This window comes from Protopterus annectens, chromosome 9.part0, assembly GCF_019279795.1.
Source record: "Protopterus annectens isolate FY-2018-M chromosome 9.part0, PAN1.0, whole genome shotgun sequence".
Classification (NCBI taxonomy): Eukaryota; Metazoa; Chordata; order Ceratodontiformes; family Protopteridae; genus Protopterus; species Protopterus annectens.
The window spans coordinates 1,118,012,631-1,118,031,229 of record NC_056743.1 but is presented as its reverse complement, the minus strand read 5'-3'; the positions used below and the strand labels follow the sequence as shown (position 1 = coordinate 1,118,031,229).

Sequence of the window (18,599 nt, the reverse complement as noted above, 5' to 3'; positions counted from 1 at the left end):
TATGAACTTAAAAAGTTGCTAGAATAAAAAAAAATTATGTTATCATACACTTTCTAAAGGATATGAAGTATAAAATGTAAATGTCTGTCATTATTTATTAACTTCGGTCCTCAGTGATTTGCAAGAAAACCACAAATTTTATGGTGAATAGGCAAAAATATGATGCAAAAAAAATCTGAACATTCTGCAAAAATCTGGACAGTTGAAAGGTATCATACACACACACACACACACACACACACACACACACACACACACACATAATCTATCCCCCTCTCTAGCCCTTATTCTAACTCTTACCTGCAAACACACTCATACACCATACTTCACAACCACTTAGCACATGAAATCTGGTCTTATGAACTTAGAAAGTTGCTAGAATAAAAAAATTATGTTATACACTTTCTAAAGGATATGAAGTATAAAATGTAAATGTCTGTCATTATTTATTAACTTCGGTCCTCAGTGATTTGCAAGAAAACCACTAATTTTATGGTGAATAGGCAAAAATATGATGCAAAAAAATCTGAACATTCTGCAAAAATCTGGACAGTTGAAAGGTATCATACACACACACACACACGCGCACACACACACACACGCGCGCGCTCGCGGGCACACGAGTACATGTACGCACACATACTCACACATGCATACGGCATACACCCACCCCCTAATACAGAAAATTTTGTGTATCTAAAAGTTTGGGCATAAAAGTTCCAATCCTACACTTACCTTACTCACATGCACTTGGTCTGGCTTCTTTTTTGACATCTGCAACATAGGTTAATGAGTGCTCTCAATGAATTTTCCCAGTGCTTCACTCTATCATCAAAGTGACAATTTGACAGAGTACAGTGAACCAATTAACAGAAACAATATCATTGATGTAGGATGGAACTGAGATTGCCCTGAATCTATGCTTATGCATGTCTCCCCTTCCACTGCCCTTTTAGGGTAATATTGAGTTTTGTGAAGGCATTTGTTTCTCTATGAATTATTGCTGGATTTAGCATTTAAACTGCCATGATCAAATGACAGGTTGTTAGTGAGGATGGTAGCAAAAGGCATTTGCTTCCCTTAATCCACCATTTTCTTAGATTAAATAGTTTATTTTCTATGTTCAAGAGAATGTTTAGGAAGCTTTCAAGAAACACGTTCACATTAGTTTGGGTGTATTAGTTTACCATTTGAAAACTACTTATTCTGCCAGTCTTTGGCATAGTAAGTGTACCTTGAGCCCTAGGCAGTTTTCAAACCATAGGCCCGCACTTTTATTTATTTTTTTTACCACACATAACTGCACATGTTCTTCTGCAGTCACCTTCCTAATTGTTTTATACTATACGATGACAAATTGCTGTCGTTACAACCCACCAATGTCCATGCCTATGTATTTGTAGATGACAATGATTGACAGACCTGTCATGATCAGGTTAAACAACCATTAATCTAGCTTTGCAAGACTGGTGTTCATTTGTGTAAAGAAAGCTGGAGTACTTTACTCTAGCCTTTTGTAATCACAATGGGACATTTGAGGAGTACATAGTCAAGTGACTGTAATCAATGAGTACAGATGTTGCTGAAGTGTAACGTTAGCAGTTTTAATGATTTTATAGTGTAAAACAGTTATGAAGGTGAGCCTAAATGAATATGTGCATTTATGCACAGTCAAAAAAACAGGGATGGGGGGGGGGCATGGTTTGAAAACTGTCTATGGCATTGTTTTATTAATGCCTCTCCAACATTTATTATGCAAGAAGTCTTTTCAGATAGCTTGAAGTAAGTAATTGAAAGTTTGTAGAGTTAAACATAGGGAAATGTATACAGCAGAAATCACCAGTTTTATTCTGCTCTGCATATTCCAACAGGGGGCACAATCACAAAGCATATACAGATGAAGCAGGCTGGTACACTTGGATTTTTTTCTGTGTATCCAAGTCTAGATGACTATTTGTTATTAATACTGCCAGCATTGATTCCTATTGCGATGAGCAGAAATTCAACAGCTGCACCAGTAGATTAACTGGGGAAGCATTTATTCACAGAAAAGGTGTTAAATAAATAGAGCACACAGATGAAAAGGGGTGGTAAACACAGAGTGAATACATTTAAGGCTGCATGTGGTATGGGCATGTGAACCTTAGCAAACAGACATTGCCAAAGATAAAGATAACATGAGAACAATGGAGTCCTTAATGGTGTATCATAGATAAGTTTTACAGTCCTCTTCTGTCATCACTGTCTGCACTTCTGTATTTGCTCATCTAAGTTCAGACTTCCCTGTTTGCTGTAGTTTGGTTCTGCTAGCTATTAGAGCACCTGATGCAAATTAGTATTAGCACTACTATATTACACATAATAGTAAGTTAGCAGTACTGGTTACTACAAACCCACTGCCATTTTACATGCCTGCACTTCTAAGTGTGCTTTATGGTTTCTGGACTAGGTTGTGGCTGAAAAGAATCATTCCACCAATCACTCTACCAGTTTAACAAGTAATAAATAAACAATATTTACAGTCTACAAAATGGCCTGTAATACCCACTTTGTGCAAGTCAGTGCACAGACTGTCCCATACTAAGTATTCCTGCACCTGCAAATCTTTTTGCAGATTGCATCCTTATATTTTACTAGTTTGTGTATAATCAAATGCTCTCATGACATGCAAAAGCCTCCTTTGTGTACTGTGCAAATCCCAGTTAAATCAGTAACAACACATTTCCTAACTATGTATGCTGAGTTTTCGCTGAGATGGCAGTATGACAGTTTACTGGCTAGCCAAGGAAAATTAAACTCACTATAGGGCACACTGCTCAACTGCTATGATTCATACATAATGTTATGATTTTGGCCCTCAGTTAACTGGAGCTCCTCAGAGTTTGGTGACTTTAGCCAGAGGTCTGGAGTGCATCTGAACTGAAATCCAAGGCATCCAGTGGAAACAACTGAAAAATAAGTATATTTAAAGCCTGTATTGCACTTTAACTGCATTTATTTCAACTGCTGCTTCATTTTTGCTAATTGTGTCTGCATTTTCTTCTACACTTTGAAATTCTGTACTACTACCTTATATAGCATAGGCTAGATTCAGACTTGCTGAATCTAGACTGTTTGGTATCAGTGTGCTCTAAACCAGCCATCTTACATTGAGTGCCTTACTACACCCTTGTAGCAGAAATGTGTATCTCAGGTTCCATCTGAGCTGGAGATTGCTGGAGAAAGGCTCAGTGTGGGACTTTCCCACTGGTAGTTTGTCTTAAAACTGATGAATGTTGACTGTATTAAGCCTCACATTTGCAACTGTTTGCTCTCAGTTAACCGGAGCTGTTCAGAGTTTGGTGACTTTACCCAGAAATCTGGAGTGCATCTGAACTGAAATTCAAGGCATCCACTGCAGACAACTGAAAAATAAGTATATTTAAAGCCTGTATTGCACTTTGTTAACTGTATTTATTTCAGTTGTTGCTTCATTTTTGCTGATTGTGTCTGCATTTTTTTCTTCACTTTGAAATTCTGTACTACTGCCTTATATAGCATAGGCTAGATTCAGACTTGCCGAATCTAGACTGCTTGGTATCACTGTGCTCTCAGTCAGCCATCTTATATTAAAAGGGTCTTCCTGCACCCTTGTGGCAGAAGTGTGTAGCTCAGATTCCATCTGAGTTGGGGATTGCTGGCTTTCCCATTGGTAGTTTGTCTTAAAACTGTAGAATTTCTCCCATATTTAAGCCTCGTGTTTGCGCATAGTTGCATATCACACAGTGGGATTAGTGTTGGCCTGTAAAGATGCAAACGCCTGGAAACTTAAATTTTTCCTAGAATTCTGTCAGTAGAACTCTCCCAAGTCCCCTGTTGCTCTGCAGGCAACTCAGCTGCACACTGAGCAGCATTGCCACAGCTCTTTACCCTAAACCATCAACAGAATACACTCCTCTGTTATTGCTACATCATAAACTGATCTAACTTACCCACTCCCCAACAGTACTACAGTATAAACCTGCCATTATGCCATTATGGATGGCCACTTTCCCACAATTTCTGCAGCCAGCCTGATTGACTTGGGCATCCTGAGGCAATGTAGTAATTGCCTCATGAGTAGTGACAACCACTTAGTCCTGAAACAAGCAAATATCATATGAGAAAAAATAAGACATCAAACAGATTGTCAGCTCACACACAAGTTCAGGACACAACACATAAACCCACATACACTGAGGTGCTCACTAGAAGCCTATGAAAAGATCAGAGACCTCCCAAGCACAAATTATCTGCACACAAATCAACTTGTATAGAAACCACTGCACATACACACCAGTGTCTCACCAAATAAGCCCTTAAGGCAAAACACCTCAAAACCTAATGTCTTGGTCATAGGAAACTCCATAGTGAGGCACACGGATGTCTCCCTCACCAGGCTGGACAAGGAGAAGGTCACGGTCAGCTGCTTATTGGGTGCCAGGATCCATCAGATCATGCATGCACTCAGGTCACACAAAAACAAGTAACATTATGACTCTGTCATAGTCCATGTTGGGGCGAATGACTTCAGACATACCTTCCTGGACTATATGAAGACAGACATAACTGAACTCTCAAATTATGTGTCCTGGGCAGGTATGACCCTAGCCCTAAACAGCATTCTACCTTTCACCCAGGATGATGCCACAATATAAACAAAAAATTATTAAGTTCAACAGTTGGCTTAGCATCTGGTGTCATTCCAGGGGTCTCTAGTATTTGTCAGCCTGGGAAGACATAGTCAACAGGCCATGCTGCTTTGCCAGAGATGGTCTGCACCTGTCTCTCCTCGGCTTTAGGATACTGGCTAAGGTGCTTGCCTCCCACACAGTGCCTTTTTTAGGCAGTGTCAAAACAAAAAATTTACAACATAGAAAAATCCACTCAAGATAAACTCAAGGTTCTGCTGCTTAATGCTAGGAGTCTAAACACAAAACTGCACCCCCTGGAAGCACTCCTCACCTTAGAAGTTGCTGATATCTGTGCAGTCACTGAAACATGGTTCAAGGCTACAGAGAGCACCCCAGCTGTACAAGGCTACAATGCCTTCCACACATTCAGACATCAGAATGAGCGTTAAAGAACCAAAGGTGGAGGTGTATCCAACTTCATTAAATCCAAGTACACCCCCCGATTGGTCAAACAATACAAATCTCTCGATCAACTCCATGCCCAATTAACTATAGGCAAAACACCCTACCACACCATTGCTAGCTATAGGTCCCCCTCCATGAACCAAGAGAAGCACAATGCCTACCTGGACTTACTGGAGTCACTCGCCGTACAGGCCAACACCTTAGTCATGGGAGATTTCAATTAACCCTCCATCGACTGGGTAACATAAATGAGCTCAAACATGTTTGCCCAGAGGTTCCTGGATGTTGTAAATGCAAATGCTCTGAAACAGAAAGTCTGCTCCCCCACAAGGGGCTCTAATGTCATTGACATAGTACTCACCAACATGGGTGGTCACTGCACTGCCCCCTGTGTGATGCCCTCCCTGGTAAGGTCAGACCATAAATCAGTCTCATTTGAAGTAACTATTTGATCCCAATCCCCCAAATGAGCAAAGAAACTAAGAAGCTTCTTCAAATCAAACTACAGCCTACTAAGTGACGGTATGAAAAGTTTTATACTCCCTGCAATCACAGGCAATAATGACTCCTATGCAGAGAGGTATACAAATGCCCTGTATAATCATCTTAGCAACTGAATACACTCGGCTGTACCTGACCAAATTAAAGCCAGGCCCTCTTGAAAAAACACGCCACCTTGATGGACATCTAGTATAAACAAATTGTACAACAAAAGGAAGAAACTGATGTCCAAGAACAAGAGGCAACTGCCTCTGCAGAGGAAGAATTTCCTCCACAGATTGAACAAGCAAATCAGAAGTCTTGTAAAGTCCACTAAAGCTAATTATGAAGCTAAAATAGCATCCCTAGGCAAGAGAAATCATAAGGCATTCTTTAACTACATCCAAAATCTAAAAGGGAGTGCCCAGCTATGTGCCAGATTGTTAGTATATGGTACCACTCACACTGTAGTGGAGGAAATTGCCAACCTGCTAGCTGACAGATTTGGTGCAAACTTTACCCCACTATCCCCACCAACCATACCCCAAAGCATACTTGACACCAGTTCTCTACCTAGTATCTCTAGAAATCAAGCCATATCTGTGCTCTCCAAGGCCAAAAATGCGGCCTCAGTGGAACCAGATAACATCCCAGGTTGCTTACTAAGCAATCTAAAACAGGACCTAGCTGACCCACTTGCTTTTCTCCTCAGTCATAGCCTGAGAGCTGTCTTTGTACCAGCAGAATGGAAAACAGCAACAGTATTCCCCTTGCATAAAGGGGGGACATCAACCGACTCTGGGAACTATAGACCCATAAGTCTAATCAGCCTCATATGCAAGGCCATGGAAAGGATCATCATAAACCTTATCAACAAAGACACCTTCAAACTCTAGACCCAACCCACTTTGACTTTGTTAACGGTAGATTGTGCTTAATGAACCTAGTAGACTTCTGTGAGAAAGTCACCAAAGCCCTAGATGGAGTTAAGACAGTGCATACCGCCTAGCTGGACCTAGCCAAAGCCTTTGACACAATTCACCATTCGGGTATCATTGAAAAACTCTCCCAGCTAGTTGTTTAGCTTACACCACTAGATGGGTAGCTAATTGGCTCACCAACAGAACACATACTGTCAAAGTTGGTGACACCACCTCTTCCAGTAGACCCGTCACCAGTGGCGAACCCCAAGGATTGGAACTGGACCCTTTAGTATTTGGAATCTGTTTCTCAGAAGTCCAGGCTAAAGTAGACAGTCTTTGTCTAACTAAGTTCAATGATAATTATAAACTAGGAGCAATAATTGAGTCCACCAATGATGTTAACATATTACAGGAGGGGCTAACACAAATGACTGGTGCCAACGTCACAGACTAAAACTAAATGCAACAAAAATGCACTATTATCCCATTTGGCAAAGCAAAATTCCATTCTAATTACAATATAGACAGCACCCATCTAAGTTCAAACTCAGTGGTGGAAGATCTGGGAATACAGGTTGATAATAATCTGAACTTTGACCACCAGGTTTCCACGATGGTAAGCAAAGCCTTCTACATTGTGCATCTCATAAGTAAAGGCATTGCATCCAAGTTTAAGGATGTTATAACTCCACTTTACGAGATCCTAATCAGACCATTAATAGAGAACAATGCTCCCTTCTGCATGTATCTCACCAGACACCTGCAGCAACTAGAGAGACCACAGAGTTTTCTCACTAAGAAGATATAAGGCCTCCGAACCACATCCTACATGGATAGACTGAAAGCCCTGTCACTGTAATCTGTATCATATAGATTACTGATAGGCGACTTGTACCTGGCCTACAGGGCAGTCTCTGACCCCAACCTGATGGAAATGCTACACATCTGCAAATCAAATGGCCCTAGAGTCACTCATTCTAGGGATCTCAACTTGCCATTGACATTAATAGAAAATGCTGGACAAACAGGTATGTCTCCCAGAGATAGCCGGTGCTCTGGAATAAACTTCCAGTTCATGTGAAGCAGAGCTCCTCAATGACTCTTTTCAAGCGTAACCTGGACAAATGGATGGGTGACCGCAAATTCACCCTAGAGATGGCACCCATGTGCCTTATGGCAGGAGCAGTCGGTGCTGATCTGTAAAGTACATCTATCTAACCAAGCACAGTTGGGGTAATCCAGGATTAACATGGCTACACTTATAAAGGCTCTAGGGCCGCTAGCCTAGTAACTTCCTGTGAATCTATGAACCTATTTAGCCTTGCTCTTCTGGCTTTGTATTAGAACACTACCCCACCGGTTGGGTCGTGCAGAAATGGTCATGGTCAAAGTGATTGACATGCCTACTGTCTACGATGTGGCATGCAAATAATGCATGATTGACATGCCATGCAGATTTGCCTGTGACTTCGTGAATATTCATTGTCTAATAGTAGTTTACCATTTTTGTCAATGTAGTGCAATCGTGGAATTGGTATATTTAAGTAGCGGGGGTGTGGGGGGCACAGGGGGGCTTGCCCCCTTGCAAAAGCAATTTTGTTGGTTAACTACATACTTTTTTCCTTGTATCCCCAAGGCCTTCCTGCATTTGTTTCACAATACTTGGTTCTTGGCTGGGATGATTTCTGTGCAAAGTCTGCACATCCTGCCAGCATTCCTATTAGTTACTCAGATTCTGTATTAAGAAATGCTGCTATAAAACAGAGTTTGCACGTGTATCCTATCCTGTGTTTTTCTTGCAGAACTCCCATATGACTATTCATGCAGAAGAACAAAACATCATCATGTTTATTCACTGATATATAAGAAAATCACCATGTGCTGGGTCTTGGGTGGTGTTTGGGTGGCCCTTGCTCCTGCGCATCCAGTGGGGTAGTGTTCTAATACAAAGGCGCTCATACTAGACTTGTTTATGTGTACGTACTTTATTTTATTGATAAACTAAGCATATACGAAGATTCAATGCGACTGAATATACAGGGTCTAGTATATAAAAACCTCCTATTGTGAAAAATAGGAAAGTACTCCTCTTTCTGATCCTCTGCTATGATTTTTAAATGCTAGTAATTTGATTTTTAATACATGGAGGTTGAGAGGCATGTATAGTACAGAGAATGCAAAATGATTAAATTAATTAACTTACTAAATAAATAAAAAATAGAAAGCAAGAGAAAATCTCCAATTCAACTATTTTAGGTGAGATGTGCTTTAAAACTTGATTCTGGTTGTATTCTAAAAAACATAAAGCACTTTCTTTGGAGAACTCTCCAAAAACTGATTAATTTTCACGAAGCTAAAACAAATGTGGCAACTTGTGTTTTACATAACACAGAACAGAGAGATTACTCAGTAAAGTTTATAACAGAAATGTTTTTAGGGTTAAGAACCAACCATTTGGCAATAAAATGCTGCCAATTAGTGCAAGTTCGTTAGCAGAAAATGAGTGCTAGTTCCCTTTTCCCTCCCCCATCCTTCTTTGTGAATTTCAAGCTGCTGTGAGGATGTGTGTTTCAAAAGTCTCTCTCAGTATAAGGTAAACTGTGGCTCTTGCTTTTCTGTTCCTGGTTTGAGTACTTGTTAAACTACAGTTGTGTTGTGTTCCTGTAGCTCTTAACTTGTTTGCTCAAGAATTCTGAATAAAACCAAAAAATAATGGTGGGACAAAGGCCCAAAATCAATGGCATTTTTTCAGTATTGGTCTGATTCACTTAAAAAAACAACAAATATATTAATACATTTTGAATCGATGTGCATTTGCAAAACAGTAAGAAGCATGGAGCTCCTAACATCTGGCATTATTGATTCATTGTAATTTTCAGTGATTTACAAGAGAATTTATTTTGAGGGAAAAGACAGAAATATGTGGTAAAATCAAGGATGGTTAAGAGGTATATGTTCTTTCATTCAGTTGTAGAGTTTTCTTTTTGTATGTTAAAACAAGTTATCAGTGTTGGAAGCTGATGTATTTGCACACTCAGTTCATACATATTAAATTTGTAGCAGACCTGGCCATCCTTCAGCTGAGCTTCTCCCTTTTATGTTGTACTTTTGTGTTTTTTTTCCCCACCTTTTACCTTCACTATTGCCACCCTCTCTAGTAGAGTTTTTTGACATAGAGTATGGATTGCTACCTACAGACAGCTTCCTAATGGCCTCCTTCTGAGTCATTGCTGTATCTTAATTTTACTGCTTGGTTAATATGCTACCTGATTATCTACTAGGCCAAGAGCTTTTTTTTTTTTTTTGTGTACTGCTACTTACTTTTTTTCAATAATCTCATAAATCTTAGTTTAGTTGTTGCTCTACTGGACAGCCGATTTGACCTGATACATTTTGAGTGTTTTGTATCATGAGTCTGTTAATGCCTCCTGGACAAACTCATTTCTAAAAAAGGGAAAAGGGGTCCATGAGGTTAAACTCCTCTACCTATTTTAACAAAGAATAAATAAGTCACAGACATCCCTTATATAAAATGCAAGGTTTAATAACTGAGACTTTCGTTTTGACTCAGTGTCTGTGATGGACTAGTTGAGATAAAAGCTGCATGTGAATACTGCATAATTGTGAGAACTATACTATTTAACTCTGCAACTATTTAAGTAATCTAGACTAAATGTAAAACAAAGATATCCTGTTACCACCCCTCTCTGCAGCCATTATGTTGTCTTTTTGATATGGTGCAAATCTGCATGCTGGAGATGTTGATATGAAGTTATTAAACTTGCCTTCAAGTTCTCCAGGAACTAGAATATTGGATGCTAATCTGTACAATAGCTGAATGTTGTTGGTTTGGGGGGGGGGGGGGCTACATGACTCACTTGTCTCCAAAGACTCAAACCTATCTTCATTCTTCATCTAAAGCTGGATTTCCAGTGCAACTGTTTCATACTTACTAACTGATGTGATCAGAAGGAACAATAGCTGAGAACACTGTATAAAATAAAATTATGAGCAGCAATATCCCACAGTTTCCATCTTTCAATCTGTTGTTTAATTATCAAGTAACCCCAAGGGAGCATATACTGCACTTGTCTCCAAACTGTTATGTTTTTTCCCTGATCGCAGTAAAATATTAATGGATACACAGAGACAGAGCTGCTGTATAACATATCTTTACTCCCAGATTGCAGAATCAGAAGTGGATACCCCTCCCACACACAAACACACACACATAAGCTGGCACACACTGTGTGTGCATGGCTGATGCATACACAGCATTTCTCCTTTTTATGTTTTTACACTGGGTAAAATGAATAACATAAAAGAAGAGGTAAGTAATAAATTTCAGGTTAAATGAGTAAACGTGATCAAGCTTTGATGAGACAATAACATGGGTCTTATAATAGCTATACATAATTAATATGTTTGTCTCGCACAGTGGTAACGTATCCTTATCTACCTCAAACACAAATTTAACTTCCATCTCCTATACAGAGCCAATCTTGTAAAAGACAAATGTCCCGATTCCGAAAGACTTGCTTTCTGTAAGTAACCACATACACTAAGATAAGGTCTTTTGAAATCTGGTTCTCAGAGTAAGCCTGTTTATAGATAGGCCTTGCAATTTAGTAAGTCACTTACACTGAGAGCAACTGTTTTAGAATCTGACTCTTCCTGCACAAGTTCAAGCAAGTCTATGATAAAATAGTGAGGTTTGTTGTAGGATATATCACAGTATTGTTCTTTGTAACATTAAATGGCTCGTGTTTAACCAGCAATAGCCTTTTATTTGGATGAAATTTGCAGATAAGCTTCTTCACCCATATCCTTCTCTGGCCAATATTCGTGTACAGTAGGGAACACCTCCTTTCTGTGGTAGAGCTAGTCTACACATCTAAAATAAATGTGCAAATTTATGTTATCTTGTACTCCTTGGTAAGCTATGGAATAGGAGGCAAACCATCTAATTGTAGGATAGCCTGACAAGAGCAAATTCATAGCTTCTTTCTCACTGTCGCATTTTATCAAATGTTCTTTTTAAAATAGGTCTATAATAAACTCCACATTGAAATATCAAATCTTGCAATGCTGAGATGCTAAAAAAAATTTGAACATAACCCTTCGCCATTAAACATTTTCTTTTTGCAAGTGCACCCCCCCCCCCCCCCCCCCGCCAAAAATAATTGCATATACCAACTCCGGGATAGCCATACTCTGCCATTTCTCAGAATATTCCCTTTTGACTAATGATGATGTGTAAATTATTTTACAAAAGTCTGTATTCGGAGTTCTGATATTTCAAGCAGTTAACCCTATAATCAGATGGAGGGGAGTAGGCCTACATGTGTGGCTTTGACTGTTCTCATTTATCCATGACTGTGTAATCTTGGATCTGGCATTCATAATAGTAAGATTGTTGGAAATGTAAAAGCACTTTTGAAATGTAATTTGAAGTGCACAAAACTGAAGAGTTGGCCTTCTTAACAAAGTCACTCAGGGACTCTGAAACTGACACTTCAGAAAGGAGCTTGATGTTTGAATCTTGATGAGTTTGCTTTTATTAAGACTGCCATCAGGAAGAAAGGCATATTCCTGGGAAAAAGCTTCCCTATGCTATGTCACTGAAAAATCAGACTTTTATTTATTTTTTCTTAAAAATAAAAAATAGTGGAATTACTACTGTGAAGTCATCAAGTATTCAGTAAACGGGCATCAAAATGCATTTGGAGTACTTATTTAGGATCTCGTATCTATGAGCAATTGCATGTTTCTTGTTTTGCTAATATCCTGCAAATGTTTGTATCCTTGTCACACTTTTGAAGTTATGTTACACTTAAATATTCACCATCTCACTCATTGTATGTGTTGTATAGTACACATAATTTGTATTAGTGCAGGTAAATCGACTTGAATATTGAATTCACTACATGGTTACTACATATGAATGTGCAAGATCAAATACTTCTGTTTAGACTGTTTGTCTTTTATATAAAATTTCCTGTATATTGTCTGTCTTTGCAGTCATTTTGATGTTCATTTGGTATGATTGCACTGTGCCTTGCATCCTTCTTCTTTGTCTTTGTCATCATCATCTTTGTCTTTTTTTTAAGCATACCATATTTTTGCAAAGCATGCAGATTAGCTTGCCTTGAGATCCTGAAACATTTACTGTGCCCTCACACTGTTATGTTATGCTCAATGAATTCTTTCTGGCAGCCATTTCTTCTTCATTCCCACGTGTTCAGAAAGAGCTAATAGTCAGAATTCGTTGATGGTAATGCTTTGCGATAACATGGTGTTCTGAAGATGACCATATTCAGCAGTTTACAAAGTTTAATAATTTACCTATACACACAGAAGTCATTTAGGAAGCATTTTTTCCTTTTTATGACTCTTTCTCCCGGCTTCCTGCTGGCGATCACCTTTACACTATTAAACAAACCTTTTTTCTAGTGGAGGTGATTACCAGTTGCAGGAGGCCATTATTTACATAGACATCATGTTTTTTTGCTGCTATTTGACCACAATCCCTTCCTTTTGGCAGTTACATGTACACACAGAAACAAAGGTGTGCAAAGCCTTTTCCCCTGAGAGCATGCATGTTTATGCACACATCCCATAAAGGCTACCAAATAAGTGGTTTGGCAGGGACTGAGTGCATGTCCTGAGAATTGCTTCCTGCAAGGCACCTTTTCCTTTGACCAGTGGCCACAGTCTAGTGAGTCAGAATTCCATCTCTTCCTCCCCAAAGATGGATGAGCCTACTACCAATCTTCCAGGCCTGAGCATGTAAATGAACTTGTATCATTCAGGTCATAGTCGTGACTTTACTCCTCTATGCCATAGAACTAGGCACCAGTTAGGAAGCAATTTAGTTGTTCAAAAATATATTGAGTACTATGGCTCCCAGTAGTTTCTTTATCATGTTAACTTTATAAATAATACTTGTCATAATGTGTAGCAGTGCTTCATTGCTGACAGCAATATATTTCCATATGCTTTTTTGATAGCATCTTCACCCCCCCCCAACAAAATACACTCTCCCCACCTTTACTAAATTTAGCCATTTTGTATCACTTCTGCAGTCTGAATGTGCTTAGAAAACTGATCTGATTAGTTTGTTTGTCCCCAGTGGAGAAATTACCACTGTGATATCTGTCTTTCTCACTCACTGCTGTTGACTGACTTTCAGCATCCATCTCTCTTTCTCTGATCAGAGTTCTGGAGTCTCATCCCATTTTAAACATAAAACCATTCAGTCGTCATGTCATAGAAATGGCCACAAGCAGTGCTTTGGAATGTCCTCTTCAATGAGACATGAAGCTGGTAGACCATCTTCCTCTGGAAATGGTCATGGTGGTTTCATTATTCTTCTGTTGCCAGTCCAGTCATATACAAGAGTTAGAGTTGCAAATTTTGGGGAGGTGGAAGGTTGCTTTCATTTGATAAATGACATCCATCATTATTTCTGAGGTACTGTATATTTTTGTACATTAGATGGTTCTGTCGTATTCTGTCTAATTTCCAGATGCAAGTCTTCCACATACTGAACATTTCAGAAGTGATTTACTTAATTTTTTTCTCTCCAGATAATCTGTCATAGATTAACCCTAACAGCTTAATCCTTGAAATATTATTCTTTCTGTTCAGCTCATTCTAACCTATGGTTAAATTAATGCCTTTCATTTAATGTGCTGGCACTGTATTTTGTCTAAGTATTGTTTTTCCGTTTACATAACTCCCATCTGGAATAGAGCCTTCTCTTGAAGAACAACACTGTTGCATGGTATTGGTTGCATGTGTACCATTACTATAAGCAAACTGTAACTTTTCTACAGCATTATGATAAGCTCTGCTTCGTTTTCCATAGTGGCTAATTTCTTCAGCAGTTTTTTTTTCTTTACAAACTGCTCATTGGATTTTTAGCTGGCTGGCTCTCATGCTTTATAAGTACTTTAAAATTTTCTAACTCAAATGTTGGACATGTACCACTTAAAATTTGATATGCCCCCCCCCCCACCACCACCTGTAAACCATCATTAACTGTCTCTGGCCCATTTCTCACCCTCTCACCAGGACGAGAGGCAAACTCAATGAGCTGTAAGGCTGATATAGGGGTGTGTCATTGACACACACACCCACAATGCCACGGTGAATGCTCAGTAAAATAACCAGGATTTGGCATGTAATGAGCATTCCCAAAAACTGTTATTCACTACCACAAGTGATGCAGCCATCAAGACTGTTCTGTCACTAAAAGCCAGCAACCCTGTGTGGCCTGTAGTCTCCAATGGGGACTGTACCACAGATCCAAGCCCCCCCCCCTCCTGAAGATATGTGAGCCAGAAACGTATCACTCCTTCCTACCAGCTCCAACATGCACCTGTGCTGCTACTTGAACCTGGGTCACCGAGTTCATCGTCAGGGCTTTATCCTTCTGTGCCAACAGAGTTGGTTACCATTGACTATTGATAAAGGCAAGTCATTTCCTGCAAATATTATTCTTAATCCACCTGTTGTTCTACCTGTAGTCATCCATTCCAGGATAACTTTAACTATCAATCCACTAAAATTAAAACACTGAGCCTCTGAAAGCTCTCTCACACTACATCAGACATACCTCTCAGTTGTACAGGTTTCTGCAGAATGTCCAGAGTTTTGCCTCATATTTTTGGTCCATTTTTCATAAAATTGTGATTTTCTGGCAAGTTAGTGGCAAATTATTAAAGCTTGACGTTAGAAAATAATGACAGGCGTTTGAGTTTCAGACTTCATGCCCTTAAGAAAATTCATGCAAAACTTATTCTATCAACATTCTAAATTTGTAAGAGCAATATTTAAAAATTGTCCCTATTTTGGGGCCTTTGTCCCACTGTTGTTTATGATTTTGTCTATATTTCTTGTTCTAAGAGGTTGAGAGGTATGCATGCAGATATACTACCTTAGAGCAGATCACCATTCCCAAAAATGCTGGCAGTATTGTTTTGGACTATTTGATTTTTCCTGAGCTGTCAGCTAAGTTTTCAGTTTCTAGCTATTTCTAGCTCAATGATAGACAATCCCATGAAAATTTTGGGAAGGAGTTTTGGTTTGTTCTTCCTGGATGTCCCCAACCCACCCCAGGATGCTGGAAGGTAATATGGATGGCGTTCCTATTCTGGAACCGCATAATACTGAGACCCAGCTGGCTTTCTCTAGCAGTGAAATTATGGTGCAATAGATTCATTTCAGTGGACTATACTTTAGCATTTTTTAATCCTTTTTTTTTTTTTCTCTGGTCTTCCCCTGACTATCAAGCCCATCACCTTGGTTGGCTGCTCTACTGAAAATTGTTTCCCAAGGGCAAGACACTTATGGCCCATTCATTCCCTCAGGGCAAGCATGCTGAGAGCGGAGCCAATATCCATGTAGGGTACTGCAGGTTTAATAGAACACTACCACTTTCCCTGTATATGCCCAGTAATGTCTCTGGGGTTGGGCATGCAATGGATACTACACAGAACTGTTTTTCACTTTTGCAGGTGATATAATCCTGCAGGCATCTATCCCCTCCCCAAGGCAAACACCTCTCCTGGCTCTCTGGTCTCCTCCAAGGTGCACAAATGGAACACATTCCTGGGCATGTTTCTCCTCTTCAACCTTGAGACCTAAGTGGAATCAGGCCATCACTTTTCTCCTAAACCCAGTTTGCTCTTCCAGTGCCAAGAATACTAGTGATCCAAAGTCATCAAGGTCACAGTCAGGGTTCTATCCATGTGGCCACCTGCTATCATTAATTCAGTCACATGTGACAGCAGTGAGTTATTCCTGCTTTCTCCCTATAGAACACTTCATTACACACTTATGTTGGCTGTTTCATGGTTAACCTCTACTAGGTTCAAGGGGTTTAGTTCTTCTGGCAGCCATGACAATCCATTAATATCACCACATTCCTTTTTTTCAGCATCATGCGCATGTTTCTTTTAGGAAAAGGGCGTCAGTCTTGCAACTTGTTTGGAGGTACCATTGGTATCTCATTTTCTCTCATTAACAATAGTAGTGACTCATGACCATAAATTAGTGCATGCATTCTTCCACATAAATATTAGTTGCATTTTTACATTAAAGACTTTCTTCTATCTGGGCATTTTCATAGGTTCAGAGGTACTTACTAGGCTATTGATCTGTGATGATCTTAAGACCCCTAGCCTTGCATTCCCATGATAGTTATTAGTCCTACTATTTTGCTTTATGAGCATCCAAAGATGGTCTGAACAAGTATGTGTGTCAGAGCAACTGCATGTTTCCACTATCCACAAGGGCCAGTGGTGTTAAACTGGATGTGAATTGTGATTGCCCATATATTAATTCAAATTACATTTGAAAAGAGTAACAGAAGTACTCTCTGCTTTATGTGGAGTAGAAGAATGTTCTGTAACTCGACACTGTAAAACTCCACTGCCAATCATGAGCAGACAGGTGATCCGCTGTGGCGGCCCCTAACCGGGAAAAGCCGAAAGAAGAAGAAGAATGTTCTGTAGAAGCACTATTCCTTGAGATGCATGCTTATCCTTCCGTGATGTTCTGTTCTCTTTGCAAAAGAGATTGACATCCCCTGAATAGGCATTCATGATTCCATTGGATTTGTAAATGTGTATGAGGTCTGACCGAATAGGATCTGTTGAGGCTGTATACTCAGTGCAAAGATGACCTCTCAATAGCCTCTGTGATACCGAGAATAAAGGCAAAGCTTTGAGTCAGTTTCATTAGTTTTTATGATTTAGGCCCTTGAAAAAGAGAGAGAGAGAATGTTTTGTTTTGTTTGAATGTGTTGTGATCATTCCAGATGTGAAATGATTCATACCTAAAGGGGAATTATACTCAATGATTGGGCTAATTAGTGCCAAGCACAGTGGAATGATTGCATCCCTAGATCTGGATGATATAACTTTAGAAACAAGGTGATTGACTGAAAAAGGGCTTCCTTAACAATAGTGGATACATGGTGATCAAATGACAGTTCATTGTCAACAGCTTCCCAGAGCTCTAACTATGGTATTAGTTTTCAGGGTGTTATTGTCAATGGGATAATTATTGGGGGGGGGGGGTCATGCTTGCTAAAGGATATAATTATACAGTTCTTGGCATTTAATTTTAGTCCATGGTTCTGATATCCACTATTTGGGATAGGCTCTCTTCTAGGATCCCAATGTCCTCTGGAGAGTTTGATGGCACCAAGTTTACAGTCATATGCAGACTTGATCAGCCACAAAGCCTTAATATTAGCTTTGACCTCTGAGAAGTAAATGCCAAAAAGGCGTAGCCCAATGACTGAAACCTGAAGCTCCCAGTAGTAACAGGACTTTTGGATGAGATTGTCACCCACCATTACTTCCTGTGTTTTATTTGTGGGCTAGTTTGCTATCCAATGAGATCTATAGGGGTTAGCATTTAGCAAGAGGCGTTTATCTATAATGCCCGAGTGTAGGTTGGTTTTGAATGTTGTGAGATCCAGATATGCAGTATGTACTGATATGCCCTCATCCATTGCCTCAGTTACTTTTTCAACAAAGGTGACCAGATTAAGTACCTATATCCCTATTTATTAGTACCATGATGATCCTTTCCATAGCCTTAAAGATAAGACTGTAAAGTCCATTGGAGCCCCACTTTTGTGGAAGGAAATTACTGTTGCTGTCCTCCATTTATGTGGCATAAGGTCAGTTTTTTTAGGCTAATACTGAATAGCTTTGGTAGGGGGTCTGACAAGTCATGTTGTGTATATTATCTGGCCTCAGACATGGCATTCTTTAAGAACTTGCTCTTGGGATATTTTGGGTGTGGGGATATTTGTTCTGAGAATATTGGAGGCGAGGAGGAGTGATGTTAGAGCTGAATTTGTCTGCTAATAGAGGTTTATTTTTGTTTTTGACAATTTTTTTCTCAGGGTGTCAGATGCATCTATGCAACTATTTTCAAGTGCATAGAATTTGTCATTAAAGGTTTCTGAGCAAGCAGTTGGATCATCAAGGTGGAGGGGGGGTGGCTTTCGAATTTAGCCAGGTCAGCACTCTTTTAGTAGATGAGCCTTTACATAACC

The 18,599-nt window shown here is 39.6% G+C and overlaps 1 protein-coding gene across 1 annotated transcript in view; it reads left to right on the top strand.

Moving 5' to 3' along the window:
* The first annotated feature begins 9,023 nt into the window (after nucleotides 1-9,023).
* GTSF1 (gametocyte specific factor 1) overlaps nucleotides 9,024-18,599 on the top strand; it is a 1,343,308-nt gene continuing 1,333,732 nt past the window's right edge. The window contains exon 1 of the mRNA XM_044083970.1: nucleotides 9,024-9,113. Within this exon, the coding sequence (XP_043939905.1) occupies nucleotides 9,082-9,113 (32 nt within the window). The 5' untranslated portion in view covers nucleotides 9,024-9,081. The remainder of the gene's footprint in view (nucleotides 9,114-18,599) is intronic.